Source organism: Halichoeres trimaculatus, unplaced genomic scaffold (genome assembly GCF_033239565.1).
Source record: "Halichoeres trimaculatus isolate MK-OKI-2021-1 unplaced genomic scaffold, fHalTri1.1 fHalTri1_scaffold_2, whole genome shotgun sequence".
NCBI lineage: Eukaryota > Metazoa > Chordata > Actinopteri > Labriformes > Labridae > Halichoeres > Halichoeres trimaculatus.
In genome coordinates, this window is record NW_027437180.1 from 4439069 (window position 1) to 4459719 (window position 20651).

The window sequence follows — 20651 nt, forward strand, 5'->3', positions numbered from 1 at the left end:
GTTCAAGTACTTAAAGAGATAATTGTGGGGTGAAATAAAAATAAATCATTAAGTTGCTAACTTCTCTTATTGAATGCTTAAAATATGGAACAAATGTGTCCCAAAATTTGTAAGAACTGTGAGAACAGTTTAGAGTTTAAGAAAAAAAAAAAATTCAAAATGTCAGTTATTTTGTCCATGATGTTCTGCTTAAACAAAGGTCCAGTTAAAGAAGTGCACACGAACACACATTATACATTTAAAACCAATTATTTCTAACACTGAGTGTCCAAAGAGTCACCTTCAATCACAGTGAGAAACTGTTCACTCCTCAGCCTACATCAGTGTGTTTGCTGCTTCCTCAAAAACACCATATTCTAAACAAACCACGACCAGTAGATGACTTTTCTGCTTTGGTGTCTCTACATAAACTTGTAAACAACAGAAAGGAAAGGTGTTTTAGTGTATTGATGCGTTTTACATGGATTTATGAAAGAAAAGAGAAGGACAAGTCGATGAGCAGCTGCTATCACCATGATCAATCTGTGATGTTTGGAGTCTCCCTGAACAAAAGCTCAACAACCTGAGAGACAAACATGAGTTCAGTGTGAAGAGGAAAAGCTCCAGTATCTCCTACTTTTACAATCAGCCTCGATCTCTCCAACAACACTTAGTTTGGAGCATTTTTAGGGAAAGAGAAAACACAAGTTGTCCGACTTTCAGACTGAGTGGACGAGCTGCTGCTTGCTTGAGTCTCTACGGTTCTCATGTGTGCTTTAAGGACAGCCTCCCGCTCAGGATTTATCAACTCTACACCCAGAGAATCCTCCTCACGTCTCCTGTTGCGTTCACTGAACTGAGTAAACTATGGCAGAAGTAGCTCCAGCTCCCGCCGCTGCTCCGGCCAAAGCGGCCAAGAAGAAGAGCAGCAAGCCGGCCAAGAGCGGCCCCAGCGTGGGCGAGCTCATCCTCAAAGCCGTGGCTGCCTCCAAGGAGCGGAGCGGCGTGTCGCTGGCTGCTCTCAAGAAGGCTCTGGCTGCCGGAGGATACGATGTGGACAAGAACAAGGCCCGCGTCAAGACCGCTGTCAAGAGCCTTGTGGCAAAGGGAACTCTGGTCCAGACCAAGGGAACTGGGGCATCCGGATCCTTTAAGATGAACAAGAAGGTGGCAGAGAAGAAGGTCAAGAAGCCCGTAAAGAAAGCCGCTCCTAAAGCCAAGAAGCCAGCAGCCAAGAAAGCAGCAGCTGCCAAGAAGCCCAAGGCCGCTAAGAAGGCAGCGACCCCGAAGAAGGCCAAGAAACCCGCAGCGGCCAAGAAAGCTGCAACAAAGAGCCCCAAGAAGGCCGCTAAGAGTCCCAAGAAGACCAAGCCCGCTAAGAGCCCCAAGAAGGCCGCGAAGAAGGCCCCTGCAGCCAAGAAAGCCCCCGCTAAGAAGGTGGCCAAGCCCAAAGCCAAGAAGACAGCAGCCAAGAAGAAGTGAGCTGTTATCATCTTAGCATCTAATTAAGAAACAAAACGGCTCTTTTAAGAGCCACACACCTCTCACACTAAATGAGCCTAATCCAGAAGGGTTGCCACGTTTGCGTTTTTCCCGCGTAATGGCTCCGTTGTTGTTTGCTCCAGAAAAAAAGAGCTTTCCGTAGGTCAGGCGATAACTAAAGAGATTATGTTTATGATTACATTTATAATATATTTTTTAATTCTTCTCCGTCAGTAATCATGTAGAATATATAAATAACCTTACCTTAAGCGCAACAATGATTTGCTTGATGGAGTGAGAGAGAGTGAGTACACCAGGAAAACTCAAAAGGGAAAGGGGCTCATACGACTTTACATTACAGTTGAATAACTGATGAACACAAAGTCTCTGTTATTGTGCTGTACCAACAACACTTAATTTGATAATACAATATAATAAGATTCAGTCTGTAGTTTAATTTGGCATTTATAATCGCAGCAGTGTCTATCAGTCTTTTTTGTTAGGAGGTGGCAACCCTGCATTTCAGTGGGTGATACTCATATGTTTCACAGCACAGCAGTCACTTCGACGCAGCGCAAATAGTGTCGCCTGTGAATGGGACATATTGGATGGACTTATTATATTTCAGAAGCAGAGGCTTGGGAGAGGTGACTGAAGCGGTGAAGAATAGTGGAGTTAAACAAAATAGCAGGCCATGTGCTATTGTATAGCATAACTAATCATAGTAGGAATCCTACAGAGCACTTTGAACTCACATCCTGATAATATTAATTCTTAATACAGCGTTCTTAGTTTTTTCGGTTCGTTTCATGAATAAATGCTCTTTAGATGTGAGTGGGTGGCTCTTAAAAGAGCCGTTGGTTGGTGTTGTCAGCAGAGCTGTTTACTTGGAGCTGGTGTACTTGGTCACAGCCTTGGTGCCCTCGGACACGGCGTGCTTGGCCAGCTCACCGGGCAGCAGCAGGCGGACGGCGGTCTGGATCTCCCGCGACGTGATGGTGGAGCGCTTGTTGTAGTGAGCCAGACGAGAGGCCTCACCGGCGATGCGCTCGAAGATGTCGCTGACGAACGAGTTCATGATGCCCATAGCTTTGGACGAGATCCCGGTGTCGGGGTGGACCTGCTTCAGGACCTTGTAGACGTAGATGGCGTAGCTCTCCTTCCTGGTCCTCCTCCTCTTCTTGCCGCTCTTGGTGGCTTTAGACACGGCTTTCTTGGAGCCCTTCTTGGGCGCTTTCACTGTCTCAGGCATGTTTGCTAGTCGATCACTCAGACTATGAGGAGTCTGCGCGGGGGACGCTTTTTTAAAGGCTCCTCCATGCAGATAAAGCCGTGCTGCAGCTCATGCAGGATTGGCTGGGACTGGGGTTTGGACTGTGGTCCGAACTGAGGGGGGAGGTTTCGGCTTTGTCTCAAATTCTTGCGCGGTTCCCGCTTCATCTGTGCGCCGTGCGCCAAATTTCTTTGTGCGTCCTGACAAAGTGATTTGTCTTCGTGTCCTGATTCTGAGTAAAAGCAGGACAGAGAATGATAAGAAGAGTTTGAAAAAAGGAAAAGCAAGTTTTCAGCAGCTGCAGCAGACTTTTAGAAAGCACAGAAGGCTTTGGAGATCATTTTCCTCCTGTGATAAAAGCTTTGTGCAGTTTGTCAGATTATTATCTGGTCTGATTTATTTGAGATTTATCCCTCGAACATACAGCTCCAAATTCTTACTAATAATCAGGGTTTACTTTTCCCCAGCGTTGAGCACACATTCTCAAAAATGAATGTGAATTTCTAACACTGTTTTTTTTTATTTTAGCATCAAAATCAGACTTTGTATTTTAAAAAAACTTCATATTTCCAACACCTATTATTTTTACTTCCTTTGATTCGGTTTCAATGTTGAAAAACTTCGAATTGATTAAGCAGTTGGTTTTAAATCCTAAATCAGATGTGTTCTGTTATAAAACGGAGTATCTGTTTGTTTGTTTGATTGTTTGTTTGCTTTTTTAGCAGTTTTCCCCCAGGTATGAACTTTATTTTAAAGCCTGTCCTCAGTGGATTTTTTGCAACAGTATGACACAGTGTTTAAGGGACACTGAGCTTACAACAAATATTAAAGTTTTTTCAAATTTTAGTTTCATATGACAGAGCGCATTTCAAACTGAATATTAAAGCTATATAGAAATAAAATTAAAAAACTAAAAGCAACATTGGTCCAAACTCTGAGCATCCATGGTAATGTGTAGATAATCATTTTCAGATGAATGATGATGAAGAAGAAAATGTTTATCTATCCTCTAGTTTCCAAAGCCACACTCAGAATTATTACACTGTGGCACTACAGTTACTCATTGTTCTCAGATCAAACAAAAACTTTAAGGTCCCTTAATGTTTAGGGAACATCAGGCTTTGTTAGGTTTCAGTGTAAACAAGAGGAACGTCTCTAAAGGTTAGATCCTGATTTGGTTCTAACCTTTAGATCACCACAGGCTGACGTTCTCCTTAGGTTCTGTGTTACTAGAGTCAGTGTAAAAGAAAATCATGTCTCAAAATATTCAGTTTTTAAAAGTTTTATGAAACTTCAAACTCCAAAAATTACAGCATTAAAAATCATCTTAACCTTCCTCCTGTGTTAGTTTTCTGTTACCATCCCCGGTGTTAACAGGTCGGTTTCCACCCGTGTCTTAAATCAGCTTTAAAATACAAAACAAAAACTTATCATCAGTTCTTTCCTCATCTCTTGGTTACCTTGTTAGGCTTCCATATCCATGAACATGTTGTGTTTAATATTTTTGTTGTGGGCCTCTGGGCTCATTTTTTACAAGTATACCTCCTGATTTCAATTCAAAAAAAAAAAAAAAAAGAAAAAGAAAAATTAACCTCAAGAGAATCATAGAAATGAATGAAAGGATGTTGTCTTCCCTGAATATTACTAAGGGGTATAGAACACATCTCTGTAATCAATTTGCCTGATTTATTTTTTCATTTTAAAATAATTACTATTGTCATGGGTTGAAAATGAGCCATGACACCATAGATGTTACATCTATGGTGTCATGGCTCATTTTCCACCCATAACAACATAGATGTTGAAAAAACAACAAAAAACGTCAGCAATAGGACTTTAATATGAACATGTTGAAACACAGAACAGGTCACAACACAAAATATTAATTTAGAAGTTGAAACAAATAAGAACCAATAAAACCATTAGAAATCATTTATTACTTTCCAAACTATCAGAATGCTAAATCAGAGTTTCAAAAAGTATTTGTGTGCAAGAGCTTGTCTTTGTGTGTGTGTGTGTGTGTGTGTGTGTGTGTGTGTGTGTGTGTGTGTGTGTGTGTGTGTGTGTGTGTGTGTGTGTGTGTGTGTGTGTGTGTGTTTAGATACATGCGTGGCAAAAGTAGCTGAAAACATGTTTTCTTCTGTCAATGATTCTGACACAGTAAAAATTGAGATACCAGGGGTCATTTTCATGACATTTTCAGCAGCTGCCCTGACTCTGTTCACCCTGCATGTTGAGGTACCAAACTCCAAAAGATCCTACAATTTTTTACTTGAATCCTTCCACAGGAGCAGCCTCAGCACAAGTGACCTCCTCATCAGACTCAGATGTGTCTGTGTCTTCTGGCTGCTACTCTATATGCTCCTCTTCCTCAGAAACTTGCTCCTCTGCATCGCTATGCTGATCTGTGTCTTCTTCCTCATTTTCTCCAAAAATAGAATCTGGAGTTTCATGCACCATGACCCTTCTTTTCATTTTTGTATGCTGCAAATTGGGGATGTGCCCTCTGCAAGTCAAATGAGTGAAGTGACCTGACATGGTGGACATGCCATCTTTGTTTGTTTTGTTTTTTTCTTGCATCAATACTGGACAAATGAGCCTTGCCTGAAGCTCACATGATTGGGAGAGGAGGTGGCTCTAAGTGTGTTAGCTGACAGTACACTTAGGATTTCTATTTTGGCTCTAAAAATTGCTTCTTAATCTTAATTTTATAACCGGGTCAAAACTGACCCTAACACTACAAAGGATATCATTTCAACCAGAGCATTTTATAATGTAGTGAAAAAAAAAAGTTTTTTTTGTTGAATTTTGTTGAAATCAAGGTTCCTGACAAAGTCAAAAAGCCCTGATGCAAGAAACATATTTGAAGTGATTCTTTAATGCATTTAAAAACTAAAACGGGTCAGCGGCGACCCTAACACAAGAGGAAGGGTAAAAGATTCAGTGTTAAAAAAGGGTCATATGAAGCAACATCTTTTAGTGATGATGACGTCAGCTGATCACCTCTGGATCATCTGTCAGTCAGCTCTAACAGCTGTTTGTGTGTCTGAACATGTGCACTGTAATAACCCAAACATTAACAACAGTAACAGAGCTTTGTCTGTGTTTTTAACCTGCTTAAAAAAACTTTCACCTGAAGAAAACCTGCTCTGTGTTTATTTTGTGACCTGAAGAAGCACAGGGATGACTTCACCAGTAAAATGCATCATTATAAGATTATTTGTTTAATAGTTAGTCTTTAAGTAGCCCTTTGATGAACCTCATGGGTCCAAAGTGACTGAACTGAACTTTATGTGCAATATCTTTGCAATTACTCATTTCTTTTTTAATCAGGGTTTGAGGAATTTCTCTGTGAAGTTATTGTTTTATAAACTTATTTAATTATTTATTTATTTTTGAAAACTTAATTCTTACTTCTTTTACTCTTTCTATTCAAACTTTTTGAATAAAAAATACTTTTTCAACCACTTCCCTTTTATTGCACAACATGGGTCCAAAATGACCCGAGTGTTTCTGTGCTATTTCTTGTGTAGCCCTGACTCTCTGGTACTCTAGGAAATTGGAAGGAAATTGTCTCTCTGGTGGAGGTGGGTGGCTCTTAAAAGAGCCTTTGTGTTGTTAGCAGTCAGGTATGAGAGTTTACTTCTTGGCGGCCTTCTCGGTCTTCTTGGGCAGCAGGACAGCCTGGATGTTGGGCAGCACGCCGCCCTGAGCGATGGTCACTCCGCCCAGCAGCTTGTTGAGCTCCTCGTCGTTGCGCACAGCCAGCTGCAGGTGACGGGGAATGATACGGGTCTTCTTGTTGTCACGAGCGGCGTTTCCAGCCAACTCCAGGATCTCAGCGGTCAGGTACTCCAGCACAGCCGCCAGGTACACGGGGGCACCGGCTCCAACACGCTGGGCATAGTTTCCTTTGCGCAGCAGCCTGTGGACACGACCCACGGGGAACTGGAGCCCGGCACGGGATGAACGGGTCTTGGCCTTAGCTCTGGCTTTGCCGCCGGTTTTGCCTCTTCCACTCATGCTTGGTCTTTCGTAAGTCTGGACTCAGAGAAGTAATGTCCTCTCCGGTTCACAGTCCCCCTAATATAGGCTGAGAGCGCGCGCATTTCCCCGGCGCACCAACCAGTAAAGAGGCTTGGAGCAGAGCAGCAGAGGGCGGCCCGAGCTCAGCTCCGCTCCAGCACGCTCTCCAATGAGCAGCGGAGCCTTAGCGGGGGCTCTGTCCCCCTCCTCTGCGGGGCTGAGCTCCAGGAGCGGCCTCTCACCAATCAGCAGCTGCAGCTCTCAAGCAGCCACCGTTTCACAGCCGCTCCTCTGCTTTAAGAGCAGCAAGGCTCCGCTCTGCTTCATATATTTCTCCAAGTCAGAGAAAGAAGACAGCATGGCAAGAACCAAGCAGACCGCTCGTAAATCCACCGGAGGCAAAGCTCCCAGGAAGCAGCTGGCCACCAAGGCTGCCCGGAAGAGCGCCCCGGCCACCGGCGGCGTCAAGAAGCCTCACCGATACAGGCCCGGGACCGTGGCTCTCCGGGAGATCCGCCGCTACCAGAAATCCACCGAGCTGCTCATCCGCAAGCTGCCCTTCCAGCGCCTGGTCCGAGAAATCGCTCAGGACTTCAAGACCGACCTGCGCTTCCAGAGCTCTGCTGTCATGGCTCTGCAGGAGGCCAGCGAGGCTTACCTGGTGGGGCTGTTCGAGGACACCAACCTGTGCGCCATCCACGCCAAGAGAGTCACCATCATGCCCAAAGACATCCAGCTGGCCCGCCGCATCCGTGGAGAGAGAGCTTAAACTGTCTGCAGCTCAATAACAACAACACAAAGGCTCTTTTAAGAGCCACCACACCAACAAAAGAGCCCAATCCCGCTCTAAATATCAATCAAACGGAAGTCTCAAAAAGACATACATAATGCAATGCATCTTTCTCCCATGAATCACTCATTTAATCAATTCACAAAATATTTGTTTAATTAACCCATGATCCCCTTCACGCAGCACATCATGAACTAATTTTTTATCTGTCACTCTCACCCATCTATCTCAGTGGATGGGACCTATGATGGTTGAGTCACGGTTGCCAGACTCTGCAGTCCCCTGTCAAACAAACTAACAGCAGCTATCACTGAGGGTCTGCATGAGCTCTACACTGAGTTAATAACATATCTTTTAGAACCAAGAGTGTTTGCTAACTTAGAAGAAGTTCTCCATTGCTTCTCCCGTACTGGGCTACCAAATACACGTGGACCAGAGCCCTGTTCCTCCAGGCTAACTCAGTTAGCTGAATGACTTCAGGATCATCATCACACAAGCTTTCTCTGTGCATGGAAGCAGGTGAAGCTACATTAGTGTAGCAAAAGATCACTTAAACCTGCTCTGGGAAACGTTTATTTCAAAAAACTGGACATCCGTCTCCAATCCCCCTCTGCATGCTGAGCTGCAGCTCCCTTCCAGGGACAGTTTGCTCAGGAGCCGTGATCTGTGCTGCTTTTCATATGAACGGTTGGGCCGGTGTTGTGCCAAGGTAGCTACCCATGCCAGGATTCCTACCCCCTCCACGGAGGAAAGCACCTGTGCTGGGTGACGACTGTGGCCGATACAACAACAAGTTGCAACTCTTCTACGCTCGCAAACCACGGCAGGTATAGCAACAAAATAATACTTATAAAATAGATACTTAAGTAAGTAAATTTGGTTTTTTACATCAGACAAGTAAACATTTTAAATAATTAATGACACATTTAATTAATTATTTAAGTATTTCACGACACTTTTATCTAGTTAAAGAAATATATATTCATTCAATTATTTCGTGATTTATTTGCAATATGTAATAATTATTGACACATTTATTGATTTATTCAATTATGTATTAAATTCAGTTTTCTTTTTTAATTAATGATGTATTTAAATATTTCATTTTAGCATGTTTAGTTCTCCATACTGATGATGGGGGAAATGAAAACTTATCGACCCAGTGTTTATGATTAACCTCCACCCTGTGGTGGCATCAGTCTAACCTGCATCATCAAACCATTTACGTCAGTAGAAGAATCACTATTTCCTCAAACCGACGTGACGTTTTACGTCTGAGAGAAAAAGTTAAGATTGTGATACAAAGACTAACCCCGTGTTGGCTGGAGGAGTTGTTCCTCACATCTCATGTGATCAGCTTCAATTGTCCCAACTCCTGCTTTCAAGCTCACCTACCTGACTGAAGGCTTTTCACTCAGATGGGTTTTTAACTCAGGACTCAGTCGAACCACAGACTAATGATGCTTCAGTTTGTTGGAGGAGGAATTCCCGTCCAGTCATAGCTCCACATATGCTCACACAGTTAGGCCACTCACACATGGTGAGGAGTGCACAGTAACATTTCAGATTCAATGCTTCTTCAATTCTGTCTTTTACCTTCATCCACAGAGTCCATCACTCCCTCTGTGTCCTCCTCCTCTGGGAGTGTAGCGCTGCTCCTGCTGTCCAGGGTGCTGAACCACATCAGGTAAAACCTGTTCTGTGAGTTAAATCAAAGCTCTTTAAAGAACCACCTCAGTCCACACAGATGATGTCCCCTCTGTGATGATGTGTTCACAAAGCGTTTCATACACACTGACCTGCAGCAGGACATCCATCACAACAGGAATGTCCTCACAAAATAAAACTTTGGTGGCTTATGTGTGATAAGCCACAACACCCAACAAAAGAGCTAACATACCTAGAAAATGTGAATCAGACAGAAGTCTTGATAAGACATCACAAATACAATCACTAAATCATTATCCAATGGTGGACATTGTGAATATATGCCTATGATTACCTACAATAATGATTTCACTTAACGTCAAACAAAAAATAGACACTCCAACGATGGAGTAAAAGTTTGAACAGATTAATGAGCCAGTCAAGAGGTCAACAATCACCTCAGCAGAGCACTGCTCCATTGAACAACCCAATGCTGCCACACAGTGGTGGTTTGGAGCTCCTGCGTCGAACCTTCAACCTGGAATTGAAAGCGATAACCACAGCAGGAATTGTGCTTTAAGTACTGAATCGTTTTAGATTCTAATGATTAATTGTCTAAGAGGAAATAAGTTGATGAAAGACCCAAACAAATCCTGTGTTTGCTTGAGGAAGAGTTATTCAGAAACCATGTGATCCTCTATGAGGGTCTCAAACACACCTGCTTTAGCTTCCCAGACTGTCGACTTTGAACTAACACAAAACTCCAAGTAAGGACTTAGACCATGACTCACACACCATGAAAAAAACTGCTTCAGTCTTGACTGGAGGAGGGATTCCTGTTTAATCTAGGCTGTTCACACAGCTTCATCATGTTTTGCTCATGTTTACATCATAGGATGACACTGCAGCTTACACATGATGTGGAGTCTACAGTAACATCTTTTGATGTTGAACTTTTAATGACTCTTTGTTTTTGTTACTTCTTGCTACAGAAACAGAAAGTTTTCTCATAGTTCACTCCCTCTGTGTCCTCCTCCTCCTCTGGGAGTGTCGTATTCTTGTAGCTGTCCAAGGTGCTGAACAACATCAGGTAAAAAAGGAGGATGATGTCCTTCCTCATGGAAAATGAGCTGTCAAGGCAATAAAACTTTGTTGGTCACTGTGGTAAGCATGGATTCAAGGTATTACAGTTATTTGAAGTTGTGTACAGTATGTTTACTGTCGTGGAAAAATTCAATCATCTGTCAGCTCATCTTCTGTTTGCAAAAAAATCAATAAGCCTGATGGCTGTAGGTATGCTGAATCTTCTCTGTGGCAGTCTAAACGAGATATAGGAGATATAAAGCAGAGAAGGATGAAGACTAACAGAGAGAGGAAGAGGAGAAGCAAAGCCTCTTCACCCCTCTCAGCTATAGTCCTTCTCTCTATGTAAGTCTTTATTAGGGGGTGCACACAAGCCAAATTATTAGTTATTAATCAAGTTACACATCCTGATTCTTCTATTTCTCCTGATGAGATTTTGATAAAAACAGTAAATTTGGGGACAAAATATTAAGAGGATACTTTGGGGGCCCACAAGGTCCACCTGATAAATCCACCTTGACAAAGTGCCTTGAATTAGACGATAAGAGCTCTTATGCTCTTTCTGGATGTCACTTTCAGGAAGTTTGAAAAAAAAAATCTCTCTCAGTGATTTCTGGACATATTCAGTTTTAAAAAGTTTGACATAAAATAAATCAAACTTCTAAAAAATATATACAGCAAGACAATTCATCATCTCAGAATACACCCCACTGCTCACGTGACACACACATTTCCACCTGTTACATTTCCTCAGGAGTTTATAAAGTTTTGTTCATGAGCATGGGATTTGTAAAGCAAAACACAGTTTCTGTTCTCCTGAGATCTATAACTGATGTCCAGTTTTCCCGAGTTAAATTAATTAGTTTCTGGGTTACAATCAGATGTGTACTAGTTATATAATGAAACATTTTACTGGTGAAGTGATCCGTGTGCTTGTTGACAGGTCACAATAAAACAGAGAGCAGGTTTTCTTTGTGTGAAAGTGTTTTTAAGCAGGTTGATGAAGCTCTGTTACTGTTTATGTTTGGGTGATGACAGCGCACATGTGCAGACATACAAACAGCTGTTAGAGCTGACTGACAGATGATCCAGAGGTGATTGGCTGATGCCATCGTCACTACAAGACATTGCTTCATCTGACACTTGTTTTTTTTTTTAGCAGTGAATATTTTGAGGATGATGATTTTGTTTAATGTTGAATTTTATGAGAATTTGAAGTTTTTTACATCATTTTCTTTTACACTGGCTCTAGTAACACAGAACCTAAGGAGAACGTAACCCGATGGTTTTCTAAAGGTTAGTTAGACCCAAATCAAGATCTAACGTTTGGAGAACGTTCCCTCTTGTTTACACTGAAACCTAACAAAGCCTGATGTTCCCTAAACATTAAGGGAACAAGTCATAATCTCCTCCTGTGGTTGCACTGCCACCTTCACCCAACATTGAATTTTTGTTTTTTGTTTGATCTGAGAGCGATGAGTAACTGTAGTGCCAAAGTGTAATAAGCCTGAGTGTGGTTTTAGAAACGAGGATGGATAAACATTTTCCTCTAGATCATCATCAATCTAAAAATGATTATCTACACATTGCCATGGATGCTTCCAGAGTTTGGAGTAATATTGCTTACAGTTATTTTTATTTCATAAATCATAGAAATAAATAATAAAAATGGAAAAAAAAAACTCAAATTTCTTTACAGAGCACATCTAATTTAGGATTTAAAACCAACTGCTTAATGAATTCGAATTTTTGTCAACACTGAAACCAAACTTAAGGAAGAAAAAACAATTAGTGCTAGAAATTTGATGTTTTTTGAAATACAAAGTCTGATTTTGATGCTGAAAAGAAAAAAAAAAACAAAGGTCGAATTTATAGTCAAACTCTGATGTCACAGAAAAACTTAATGCAATGATATTTAATGTGATTTGTTGAACATTATGGCTCTTGAACGTTAGTTACGTATTGTAACTCCAGATTCTATGAGTATAGGCGCAGCCCTTTAAGGCTATCGCTAGTGGGTTCACCCTCGCGCGTCAGCGCAGCACTGAAAAAAACTTAGTCCACGCCCACCCACGTGATGGGCCTCCCGCGCTACTTGCCTATAAATGGCCGCGGGTTCATACAATCTGCTCCCGATAACAGCCTTTTTCTTCAGCTGATAAGGGGAACCAGTGAGGCCCATAGCTTAAAGGGCTGCGCCTATACTCATAGAATCTGGAGTTACAATACGTAACTAACGTTCTATTTCGTATAGGCTTCGCCCTTTAAGGCTATCGCTAGTGGGTTAAAGGCGAAGCAGGATGTAGTCAATGCCTCACTGGGTCCTCATCCGAAAAACCCAGCATCAAAGCTTCCAATAAACTCAGGTCCGCACACAAGCTCATTCACAGAATCCTGTATCATGTGAACTCCTGTGCCCTGTATGCGCAAAACGTGCGCAAAAATCACTTCCTGATGATGTGTTCCTTATCAGCCTCCAGATAATGAATATTCATGATCCATAAGAGCTGACTCTGCTGGTCTGTTGCTGAAAAGCAGAGAAGACGACCGTTACGCATTGTAACAGTCAAACAATGAGCAGAACAGACCCAATAACACATCTGTCTCAGCCTCCAGATAAGGAATACTCCTGATCCATGAAGCTGACTCTGCTGGTCTGTTGCTGAAAAGCAGAGAAGACGATCGTTACGCATTGTAACAGTCAAACAATGAACAGAACAGACCCAATAACACGCCTGTCTCATCCAGAAAACAGAATGAATTCATTCATGTCACAACCATCACTCTGATAGGATCCCTAACAGAGTGGGACATAGAGAAGAGAGAGACATCTCTCAGATAAAACCGCACACATGAGCATGGGGAAGACCAAGATGCTGCAGCGCAGATATCTTCCACTGACATCCCACTGTGCAAAGCCACAGAAGAGGAAAAGCCTCTTGTAAAATGTGCCCTGATGTGCTCAGAAGGAACACAGCCAGCTGACACATAAGCCTGTGAAATAGCCTCACACAACCAATGTGACAGGCGCTGAGCAGAGAGAGGGCGCCCCTGCGAGTGCTCTCTATGATGCACAAACAAACGCTGAGAGTGACGCAGCGTGGCCGTGCGCTCCACGTAACAAGACAGAGCGCGCACAGGGCAAAGAAGGTGTGATGCAGCCTCCTCCTCGGAGTCATGCGGAGGAGGGAAAAATCCCTCCAACTTAATAACTCTTGATCTAAAAGAGCTATTAATGTTCTTAGGCATGTAGGAAGGATTCGGGCGTAAAACAGCCGAGCTGCAATCTCCCTGAATGTGCAGGCAAGATGGAGCAACTGAGAGGGCTGACAGATCACTCACTTAGCTGAAGTAAGAGCAAAAAGCAGAGCTGTTTTGAGTGATAAAAACTTTGGTGAGATTTGAGACAGGGGTTCAAACGGAGCCTTGCTCAACGCCCGTAAAACCAGAGATAAATCCCACTGAGGAGCAAAGGGGCGAGAAATCGGTCTGTCTCTCCTCACGCCTTTGAGGAAGCGTTTCATCAGTGAGTGACTAAACACAGTTCTGTCACCAAACCCTTCGTGACCAGCTGAAAACGCAGCTGCATAAGTTTTAACCCTGCTAAAAGCCAAACCTCTGTCCATTAGGAGCTGGAGGAAAGACAGCACGCGAGGCAGAGGACAAGACACTGGATCCAAGCCTGACTCCATGCACCAGCGCTGAAAAACTGCCCATTTCCCCGAGTATGCTGCTCTCGTGGATGCAGCTCTTGCGCTCTGGATTGTGCGCACGACCTCGGGAGAGAGTCCGAGTCTCTCTAAGCGCTCCCTTTCAGCGGCAAGGCCCACAGACGCTGACCAATCACAGGGAAACTCCTGATCGTTCCCCCTGCTTGGGAGAGAGCATCCCCCGCCACGGAATCATCCATGGCCGGCCCACTAGCAGGCGCTGTAACCATGGAAACCATGACGCTACCGTGCGCTCCGGAGCTATGAGGACAGCTGACAGCTGCTCCTCCTGAATCCTCCATAGAAACCGAGGAATCAGAGGGACGGGCAGAAAGCATTAAGAAGCTTTTTGGGCCAGGGGTGGTGTGAGAACGCATCCACCCCCAGAGGGGGGTTGTCTCGTGCGCTCAGAGAAAACCACAGGGCACACTGAGTGTTTTCTCGCGCCGCGAACACGTCCACCTCTGCCTGCCCGAACATTGACCAAATCTGAGACACCAGCTCGGGATGCAGGCTCCAGTCTCTCGCCTGAGGACCTCCCCTCGACATGATGTCCGCCCCCTGTTTAGCACACCGGGGATGTACACCGCTCTGATAGAAAGGAGATGTCTGTGCGCCCAACATAACAGCTTTCTGGCTATGTCCAGCAGCTGCGCCGAGCGCACGCCGCCCTGACAGTTTATATAAGCCGCTGTTACTTGGTTGTCTGTGTGGATCAGAACATGCTGCTTCTGTAGAAAAGGAGTGAAATGCTGAACCACTTCCCACACTGTCAGAAGCTTCAACGCATTTATGTGGAGAGACATGAGAGCTGTCCACTGTCCCCCCACAACCTGAGAGAGACACGTGCCCCCCCCACCGCGAGAGAGAAGCATCCGTGAACACAGAAACGTGACATGATGCCTTCCCTAACGGTAACCCCGACTTCAGGACTCGGGTCGTTCCAGTGATCCAAAACGGGAGACACTGAGGGGGAAACTAACACCATGCGTCTCCGCTGACGCACCGGGTCGATGCGCAGACGGATGAACCATCTCTGTAGCCGTCTCATGTGAAGTAATCCCAACGGTACTACCACATGAGCCGCTGACATCATGCCGAGCAGCCGCATAATAAAAATGCTGTCACCACCCTGCTGGGGACAACTCGTTTGAGGAGGGCTGTCAGAGTCTGCGACCTCTCCTGAGATAGCCGCGCGCTCATTGTGGCTGAGTTCAGCTCCACTCCCAGATAAATAATCTGCTGAGACGGAAAAAGCGAGCTCTTTTCCAAATTGATAGCGAAGCAGCTTTGACAGGTGAAAAACCAGCACCTGAGTCTGAGCTGCCGCCTCCTCCCTGGATCGAGCCAGTAAAAACAGGTCGTCCAGGTAAAAGGGAACTCTCATCCCTCTCCTGTGTAGTGGCTGCAGAGCTGCCTCCACACACTTGGAGAACGTGCGGGGAGCGAGAGAAAAACCGAAGGAGAGACGATTGTACTGGTATTGGACCTTTGAAAACGAGAAACGCAGGAATTTCCTGGGTTTCAGAATAATAAAGACGTGAAAGTATGCGCCCTTCAGGTTCATTGTTCTCCTGGCCGCATTCCAGTACTAGTTTTATCGTCCGCATGTGAAACGGACGCTGCATTATCACTGTGTTGAACAGTGACAGGTCCAGAATGGGTCTCATCCCTCCCGTTTTCTTGGGAACCAGGAAATAACGGGAGTAAAAACCCTGATTCTCCTCTCCCTGTGGGACTCTGGAGATGACATTATTTTGGCAAACTCCTGCACCTCCTTCTGTAGGAACACACACTGATCCTGTGAGGACAGGTGTGTCTCCAGAATCCCGCTGAACGGTGGGGGAGACGAAGCAAACTGCAGAGTATAACCCCTGGCGATCAGCCCGTCCATCTACCTGTCCAGCGAACATACGCGCCTCCACTCTGAGCAGCGCTCTGAGAGCGGCGAGCATGTTGCTGTGGCGCCTCCTCCGAGAGAGAGGTGAGCCAGCTTAAAGCCCTCGCCGCCGCTGCCTGCGTCAGAGAAATCTGAGCTGCAGCACATGGGGGGCTCTGATTGAAAGGGCTGATCAGGCTCTTTTTCCACTGACTGAGAAGAGAGGGAAAAAGGCGAAGCCAACCTGTCCACACAGGAGAGAATCTCTGTCTGTGGGCTCATGAATATTCAAAATGGCATCAGCCAGGATCCCGCTGAACGGTGGAGAAGACGAAGCGAACAGCAGAGTATAACCCCTGGCGATCAGCCTGTCCATCTACCTGTCCAGCGAACATACCCGTCGCCACTCTGAGCAGCGCTCTGAGAGCGGCGAGCATGGTGCTGTGGCGCCTCCTCCGAGAGAGAGGTGAGCCAACTTAAGCCGCCGCTGCCTGCGCCAGAGAAATCTGAGCTGCAGCACATGGGGGGCTCTGATTGAAGGGGCTGATAGGGCTCTTTTTCCACTGACTGAGAAGAGAGGGAAAAAGGCGAAGCCAACCTGTCCACATGGAGCAGAGAATCTCTGTCCGTGGGCTCATGAATATTTAATTTGGCATCAGCCGGAGCAAACAGGGAGCGCTCCGTGTGTGAAGGAGCGGTGTGCTGCTTCGATGATTCGCGGCCGTGCTGCTCGTTAACCGAAGAGTTAACGGCAGCAGGCTCGCTCTGTGTGGGGGCTGTGTGATCACCGTCCGCCGCCATGTCAGCGGGTCGGACTTTGAAGGAGGGAAAAAGGAGAGCTCAACAGATGAGATCTGTGAGTGGCTCTTACAAGAGCTGTTGGTGTTGTTGGTGTCGCCACGCCTACTCCTTTCCCTTTTCCGCTGCACACAAACCCCGGAGGAGGTGGAGGAGGAGCTGGAGCTGGAGCTGGGGGGGGGGGGGGGGGGGGACAGATGCCGCAGGACGCTGCGGTCGCCTCTGGGGCTGGTCCCGGTGGTCCCACCGGATCAGCCCGTGACCCGCTGGGCGCTGAAAGCCGGCCTCACGCCTCCAGATTCTCTCCTCTCCGTCTGCCGTCTTGTGCATGTGCTCCATGAGAGAGTGCAGCTGCTGGCCGCACAGCGCGTCCGCGGAGATGGGGCCATCCAGCAGCTCTTCTTGACTGGCTCTGGGATGAAAAAGGACAGACAGAGCCACATGTTGCGGTATATCTGATGCTGCCAGGCCATGACGCGAGCTGTAGCCACCGCAGAGCGGGATGATCGTGCTCGCTGCCTTGCTCAGCTCCTCTGCTCTTTCAGCCAGCTTCTCAACTCCAAGACGGCCGCTTGGTCTGGATCCAATGGACGACCGGCAGGAAGCCTTCTTCTGTGGGCTGTATGTTGTCGCCCTCTCGATGATGCCGGGAAGCTCCTGGACGAGTGCTCCGATAACCTGCAGAGAGGTGATCGACCACAGGGGGACCCCAGCTAAACCTGAGCGAGCCCCCACGTGCTCACCCTCGAAGTCGGTCTCCTCCAACTGGAGTGATACTGACAGTGCCTCCTCGGGGCCGACTTCATTCGAACCCGGTCCTGCGAGTAGGTTAATGGCTTCCTCCAGACTGCAAGCGTCGACGACGGAGAAACATCCTCAGCAGCGTCGGTGAAAAAATCCACTCGACGCCGCTTCTCTGCTGGGGATACCAGCTTGCAGTACGGGGACTTCTCCTGCAGAGTTGGCACTTGTCCGGTGTCCTCCGGGTCGGGTCAGGGCAGGACTCCGACGGTCTGCGACGGTCTGCGACGGTCTGCGACGGTCTACGGCGGTCTCCGTTGGTCTCTGACGGTTTCCGACGGTCTCTGACGGTCTCCCACGACGCTATACCTGCTGCTACTGTTGTTCTTCTAGTGCTACTTCATGACTGCTGAAGAAAAAGAGGGAGCAGATTGTATGAACCCGCGGCCATTTATAGGCAAGTAGCGCGGGAGGCCCATCACGTGGGTGGGCGTGGACTAAGTTTTTTTCAGTGCTGCGCTGACGCGCGAGGGTGAACCCACTAGCGATAGCCTTAAAGGGCGAAGCCTATACGAAATAGAACGTGCTCTTACGCTGACCTTTAGTGGGCGTGGTAACTCTTGTTTCAGGTGTTGTTAATTAATAAATGACTGCGTGTGCATACCGGTCAAAGAAGGACGATGGCTGTGTGTGTGTTTTTCCCTCCGTCATGTTATAGTTTTATAGTCGGCACTCTATCCTTTTAAGATGGCAACCTCAACATAATTATTCAATAATAATTTGATAATTTTCATTTGATTATAAAAGTTGAGTGCTTGTGTTTTGGAGCATGCATGCTCAACGCTGGGGAAAAGTAAACCCTGATTGTTAGTTATTATTAGTAAGAGTTTGGACGCACAAAGAAATTTGGCGCACGGCGCATTGATGAAGCGGGAACCGCGCAAGAATTTGAGACAAAGGCCAAAACCTCCCCCCTCAGTTCGGACCACAGTCCAAACCCCAGTCCCAGCCAATCCTGCATGAGCTGCAGCACGGCTTTATCTGCATGGAGGAGCCTTTAAAAAAGTGCCCCCGGCTGCGGCACCTCATAGTCTGAGTGAACAGCCAGCAAATATGCCTGAGACAGTGAAAGCGCCCAAGAAGGGCTCCAAGAAAGCCGTGTCTAAAGCCACCAAGAGCGGCAAGAAGAGGAGGAGGACCAGGAAGGAGAGCTACGCCATCTACGTCTACAAGGTCCTGAAGCAGGTCCACCCCGACACCGGGATCTCGTCCAAAGCTATGGGCATCATGAACTCGTTCGTCAGCGACATCTTCGAGCGCATCGCCGGTGAGGCCTCTCGTCTGGCTCACTACAACAAGCGCTCCACCATCACGTCGCGGGAGATCCAGACCGCCGTCCGCCTGCTGCTGCCCGGTGAGCTGGCCAAGCACGCCGTGTCCGAGGGCACCAAGGCTGTGACCAAGTACACCAGCTCCAAGTAAACAGCTCTGCTGACAACACCACCCAACGGCTCTTTTAAGAGCCACCAGCTCACATCTATAACGAGTATATTCCTCACTCTGGTTAATACATTACTGCTGTGCATTAATATTAATCTGTAATAATCTCCACTGAACCATAAATACCAGTACTGATATGTTTACCAGCTCTGCCAACAAGACAAATCAACAACTCTCTTTAGAGCTATCCACTTCCAGCTAAAGCGAGTCATTTCATCACTTCTTCATTACTGGTGGCAATGCGTCAAGCAGTTTCTCTCGGAGGTTTTCAGGGCTGTTTCAATGTTTCAGATACTTGGGTTATACAGCGGGTTACATCCAGGTGTTTTTGACCGTCAGGCTTTCACGATAAGCCTGAAGGAAAAATTTGCAACTTCGTCGCACTTGTTGCAGTGACAAAGTTCTAATCCCTGAATTTCTCCTCCGGGACAAATAAAGCATATTCTATTCTATTCTATTCTATTCTATTCTATTCTATTCTATTCTATTCTATTCTATTCTACTTAAGGGAGACGATCCACCCACCCTACGCCAAAAAACATCAAAGTCAAAGGTAATATTTGTCACTCAAAAAGGACACTGAAGTATTTTATTCTACAGGTTGATGATATACGTAGGTTGGATTAAAAAAAAAACACAAGAAGGACTGAAACACTGGATTCCACGGAAAACGGGTGCATAAATGATGACAGAGGTGAAATGTAGCTGGAAGATAAAAAAGAAGGGGAAGCTGGGCTCCACAAACGTCAATATGTTCAAGACTCTGTGGCAAGAATTTTCTTTCTATGTGCACATCTAGAAAGTAATGTCCGCTCTGCATACCACAGTGTTGAAAATTATAATTAACAAGATTTGAACTGTAAAGACGATTTCCCTCCATTACCACCTTGGTTTTCTCTCTTCCACAATAGGCTTGAAACGGTTTCTGAACACAGTCCTCACTTTACATATTAAAGATCACATCCAGCAGGTTCCAGACACTGTACAGAGTGAACATCACAGGCTTTGAGTGGGTGAACCTGACAGGTCGGAGTCTGCTCTGTGTAATCCGAGTTAAATGAGAATGCTATACTGTAATGTTCCTAATAATAGTATCGTTCGCTGAGGGATTATGTGCTCTTCACATGAGGACAGTGGGTGGTCCTGAAAAGGACCTTTGAGTTTTGAAGCAGTGTGGGGTCGATGGTTTTAACCTCCGAATCCGTACAGAGTGCGTCCCTGTCTCTTCAGAGCGTAAACCACGTCCATGGCGGTCACGGTCTTTCTCTTGGCGTGCTCGGTGTAGGTGACGGCGTCACGGATCACGTTCTCCAGGAAGACCTTGAGCACCCCGCGGGTCTCCTCGTAGATCAGACCGGAGATCCGCTTGACTCCGCCACGGCGAGCCAGACGGCGGATAGCGGGCTTGGTGATGCCCTGGATGTTATCACGGAGGACTTTACGGTGACGCTTAGCGCCTCCTTTACCGAGTCCTTTTCCTCCCTTTCCTCTTCCACTCATTTTCAGTAGTTAGCTGTAGCGTACGATGTGGAACTGAGACACACTGCTCGCTTCATTAAACACTGCATGAGGACGTGCCAGAGCTCCGAGGCAGCGCTTTTCTTCCTCCTCTCCTTTCTGTCGTCTGTGTGGATTTCGATGTTTCTGGTAGATCAGCGCCCTCTGCTGAATCAGGTTCTCTGCTGCTGCGTTTGCCCTGATCAAGATGAGCAGAGACGACCACACGACAACAAGTCCGCATCC

The 20651-nt window shown here is 46.1% G+C and overlaps 6 protein-coding genes across 6 annotated transcripts; 3 read left to right on the forward strand and 3 right to left on the reverse strand.

Moving 5' to 3' along the window:
• Nucleotides 1-802: 802 nt before the first annotated feature.
• LOC141809710 (histone H1-like) lies at nt 803-1487 on the forward strand. The gene has a single exon (XM_074696875.1). The coding sequence runs from the start codon at nt 847-849 to the stop codon at nt 1459-1461; it is 615 nt and encodes a 204-aa protein (XP_074552976.1). The 5' UTR covers nt 803-846; the 3' UTR covers nt 1462-1487.
• An 857-nt stretch (nt 1488-2344) lies between these two features.
• Nucleotides 2345-2713, reverse strand: LOC141801057 (histone H2B 1/2-like). Its single transcript, XM_074683955.1, has one exon. The coding sequence runs from the start codon at nt 2711-2713 to the stop codon at nt 2345-2347; it is 369 nt and encodes a 122-aa protein (XP_074540056.1).
• Nucleotides 2714-6359: 3646 nt separating this feature from the next.
• LOC141806466 (histone H2A) lies at nt 6360-6772 on the reverse strand. The gene has a single exon (XM_074692022.1). It carries the CDS (start codon nt 6755-6757, stop codon nt 6374-6376), a length of 384 nt encoding a protein of 127 aa, XP_074548123.1. The 5' UTR covers nt 6758-6772; the 3' UTR covers nt 6360-6373.
• Nucleotides 6773-7109: 337 nt separating this feature from the next.
• LOC141786424 (histone H3) lies at nt 7110-7529 on the forward strand. The gene has a single exon (XM_074665073.1). The coding sequence runs from the start codon at nt 7119-7121 to the stop codon at nt 7527-7529; it is 411 nt and encodes a 136-aa protein (XP_074521174.1). The 5' UTR covers nt 7110-7118.
• Nucleotides 7530-18520: 10991 nt separating this feature from the next.
• LOC141801258 (histone H2B 1/2-like) lies at nt 18521-18890 on the forward strand. The gene has a single exon (XM_074684239.1). It carries the CDS (start codon nt 18522-18524, stop codon nt 18888-18890), a length of 369 nt encoding a protein of 122 aa, XP_074540340.1. The 5' UTR covers nt 18521.
• Nucleotides 18891-20057: 1167 nt separating this feature from the next.
• On the reverse strand, nt 20058-20408 carry LOC141787121 (histone H4). The gene has a single exon (XM_074665380.1). It carries the CDS (start codon nt 20406-20408, stop codon nt 20097-20099), a length of 312 nt encoding a protein of 103 aa, XP_074521481.1. The 3' UTR covers nt 20058-20096.
• Between the last annotated feature and the right edge of the window lie 243 nt (nt 20409-20651).

Coding starts and splice junctions, on each gene's coding strand:
- LOC141801057 (XM_074683955.1), bottom strand. CDS start 2,713: ATGCCTGAGACAGTGAAAGCGCCCAAGAAGGGCTCCAAGAAAGCCGTG.
- LOC141801258 (XM_074684239.1), top strand. CDS start 18,522: ATGCCTGAGACAGTGAAAGCGCCCAAGAAGGGCTCCAAGAAAGCCGTG.
- LOC141786424 (XM_074665073.1), top strand. CDS start 7,119: ATGGCAAGAACCAAGCAGACCGCTCGTAAATCCACCGGAGGCAAAGCT.
- LOC141787121 (XM_074665380.1), bottom strand. CDS start 20,408: ATGAGTGGAAGAGGAAAGGGAGGAAAAGGACTCGGTAAAGGAGGCGCT.
- LOC141809710 (XM_074696875.1), top strand. CDS start 847: ATGGCAGAAGTAGCTCCAGCTCCCGCCGCTGCTCCGGCCAAAGCGGCC.
- LOC141806466 (XM_074692022.1), bottom strand. CDS start 6,757: ATGAGTGGAAGAGGCAAAACCGGCGGCAAAGCCAGAGCTAAGGCCAAG.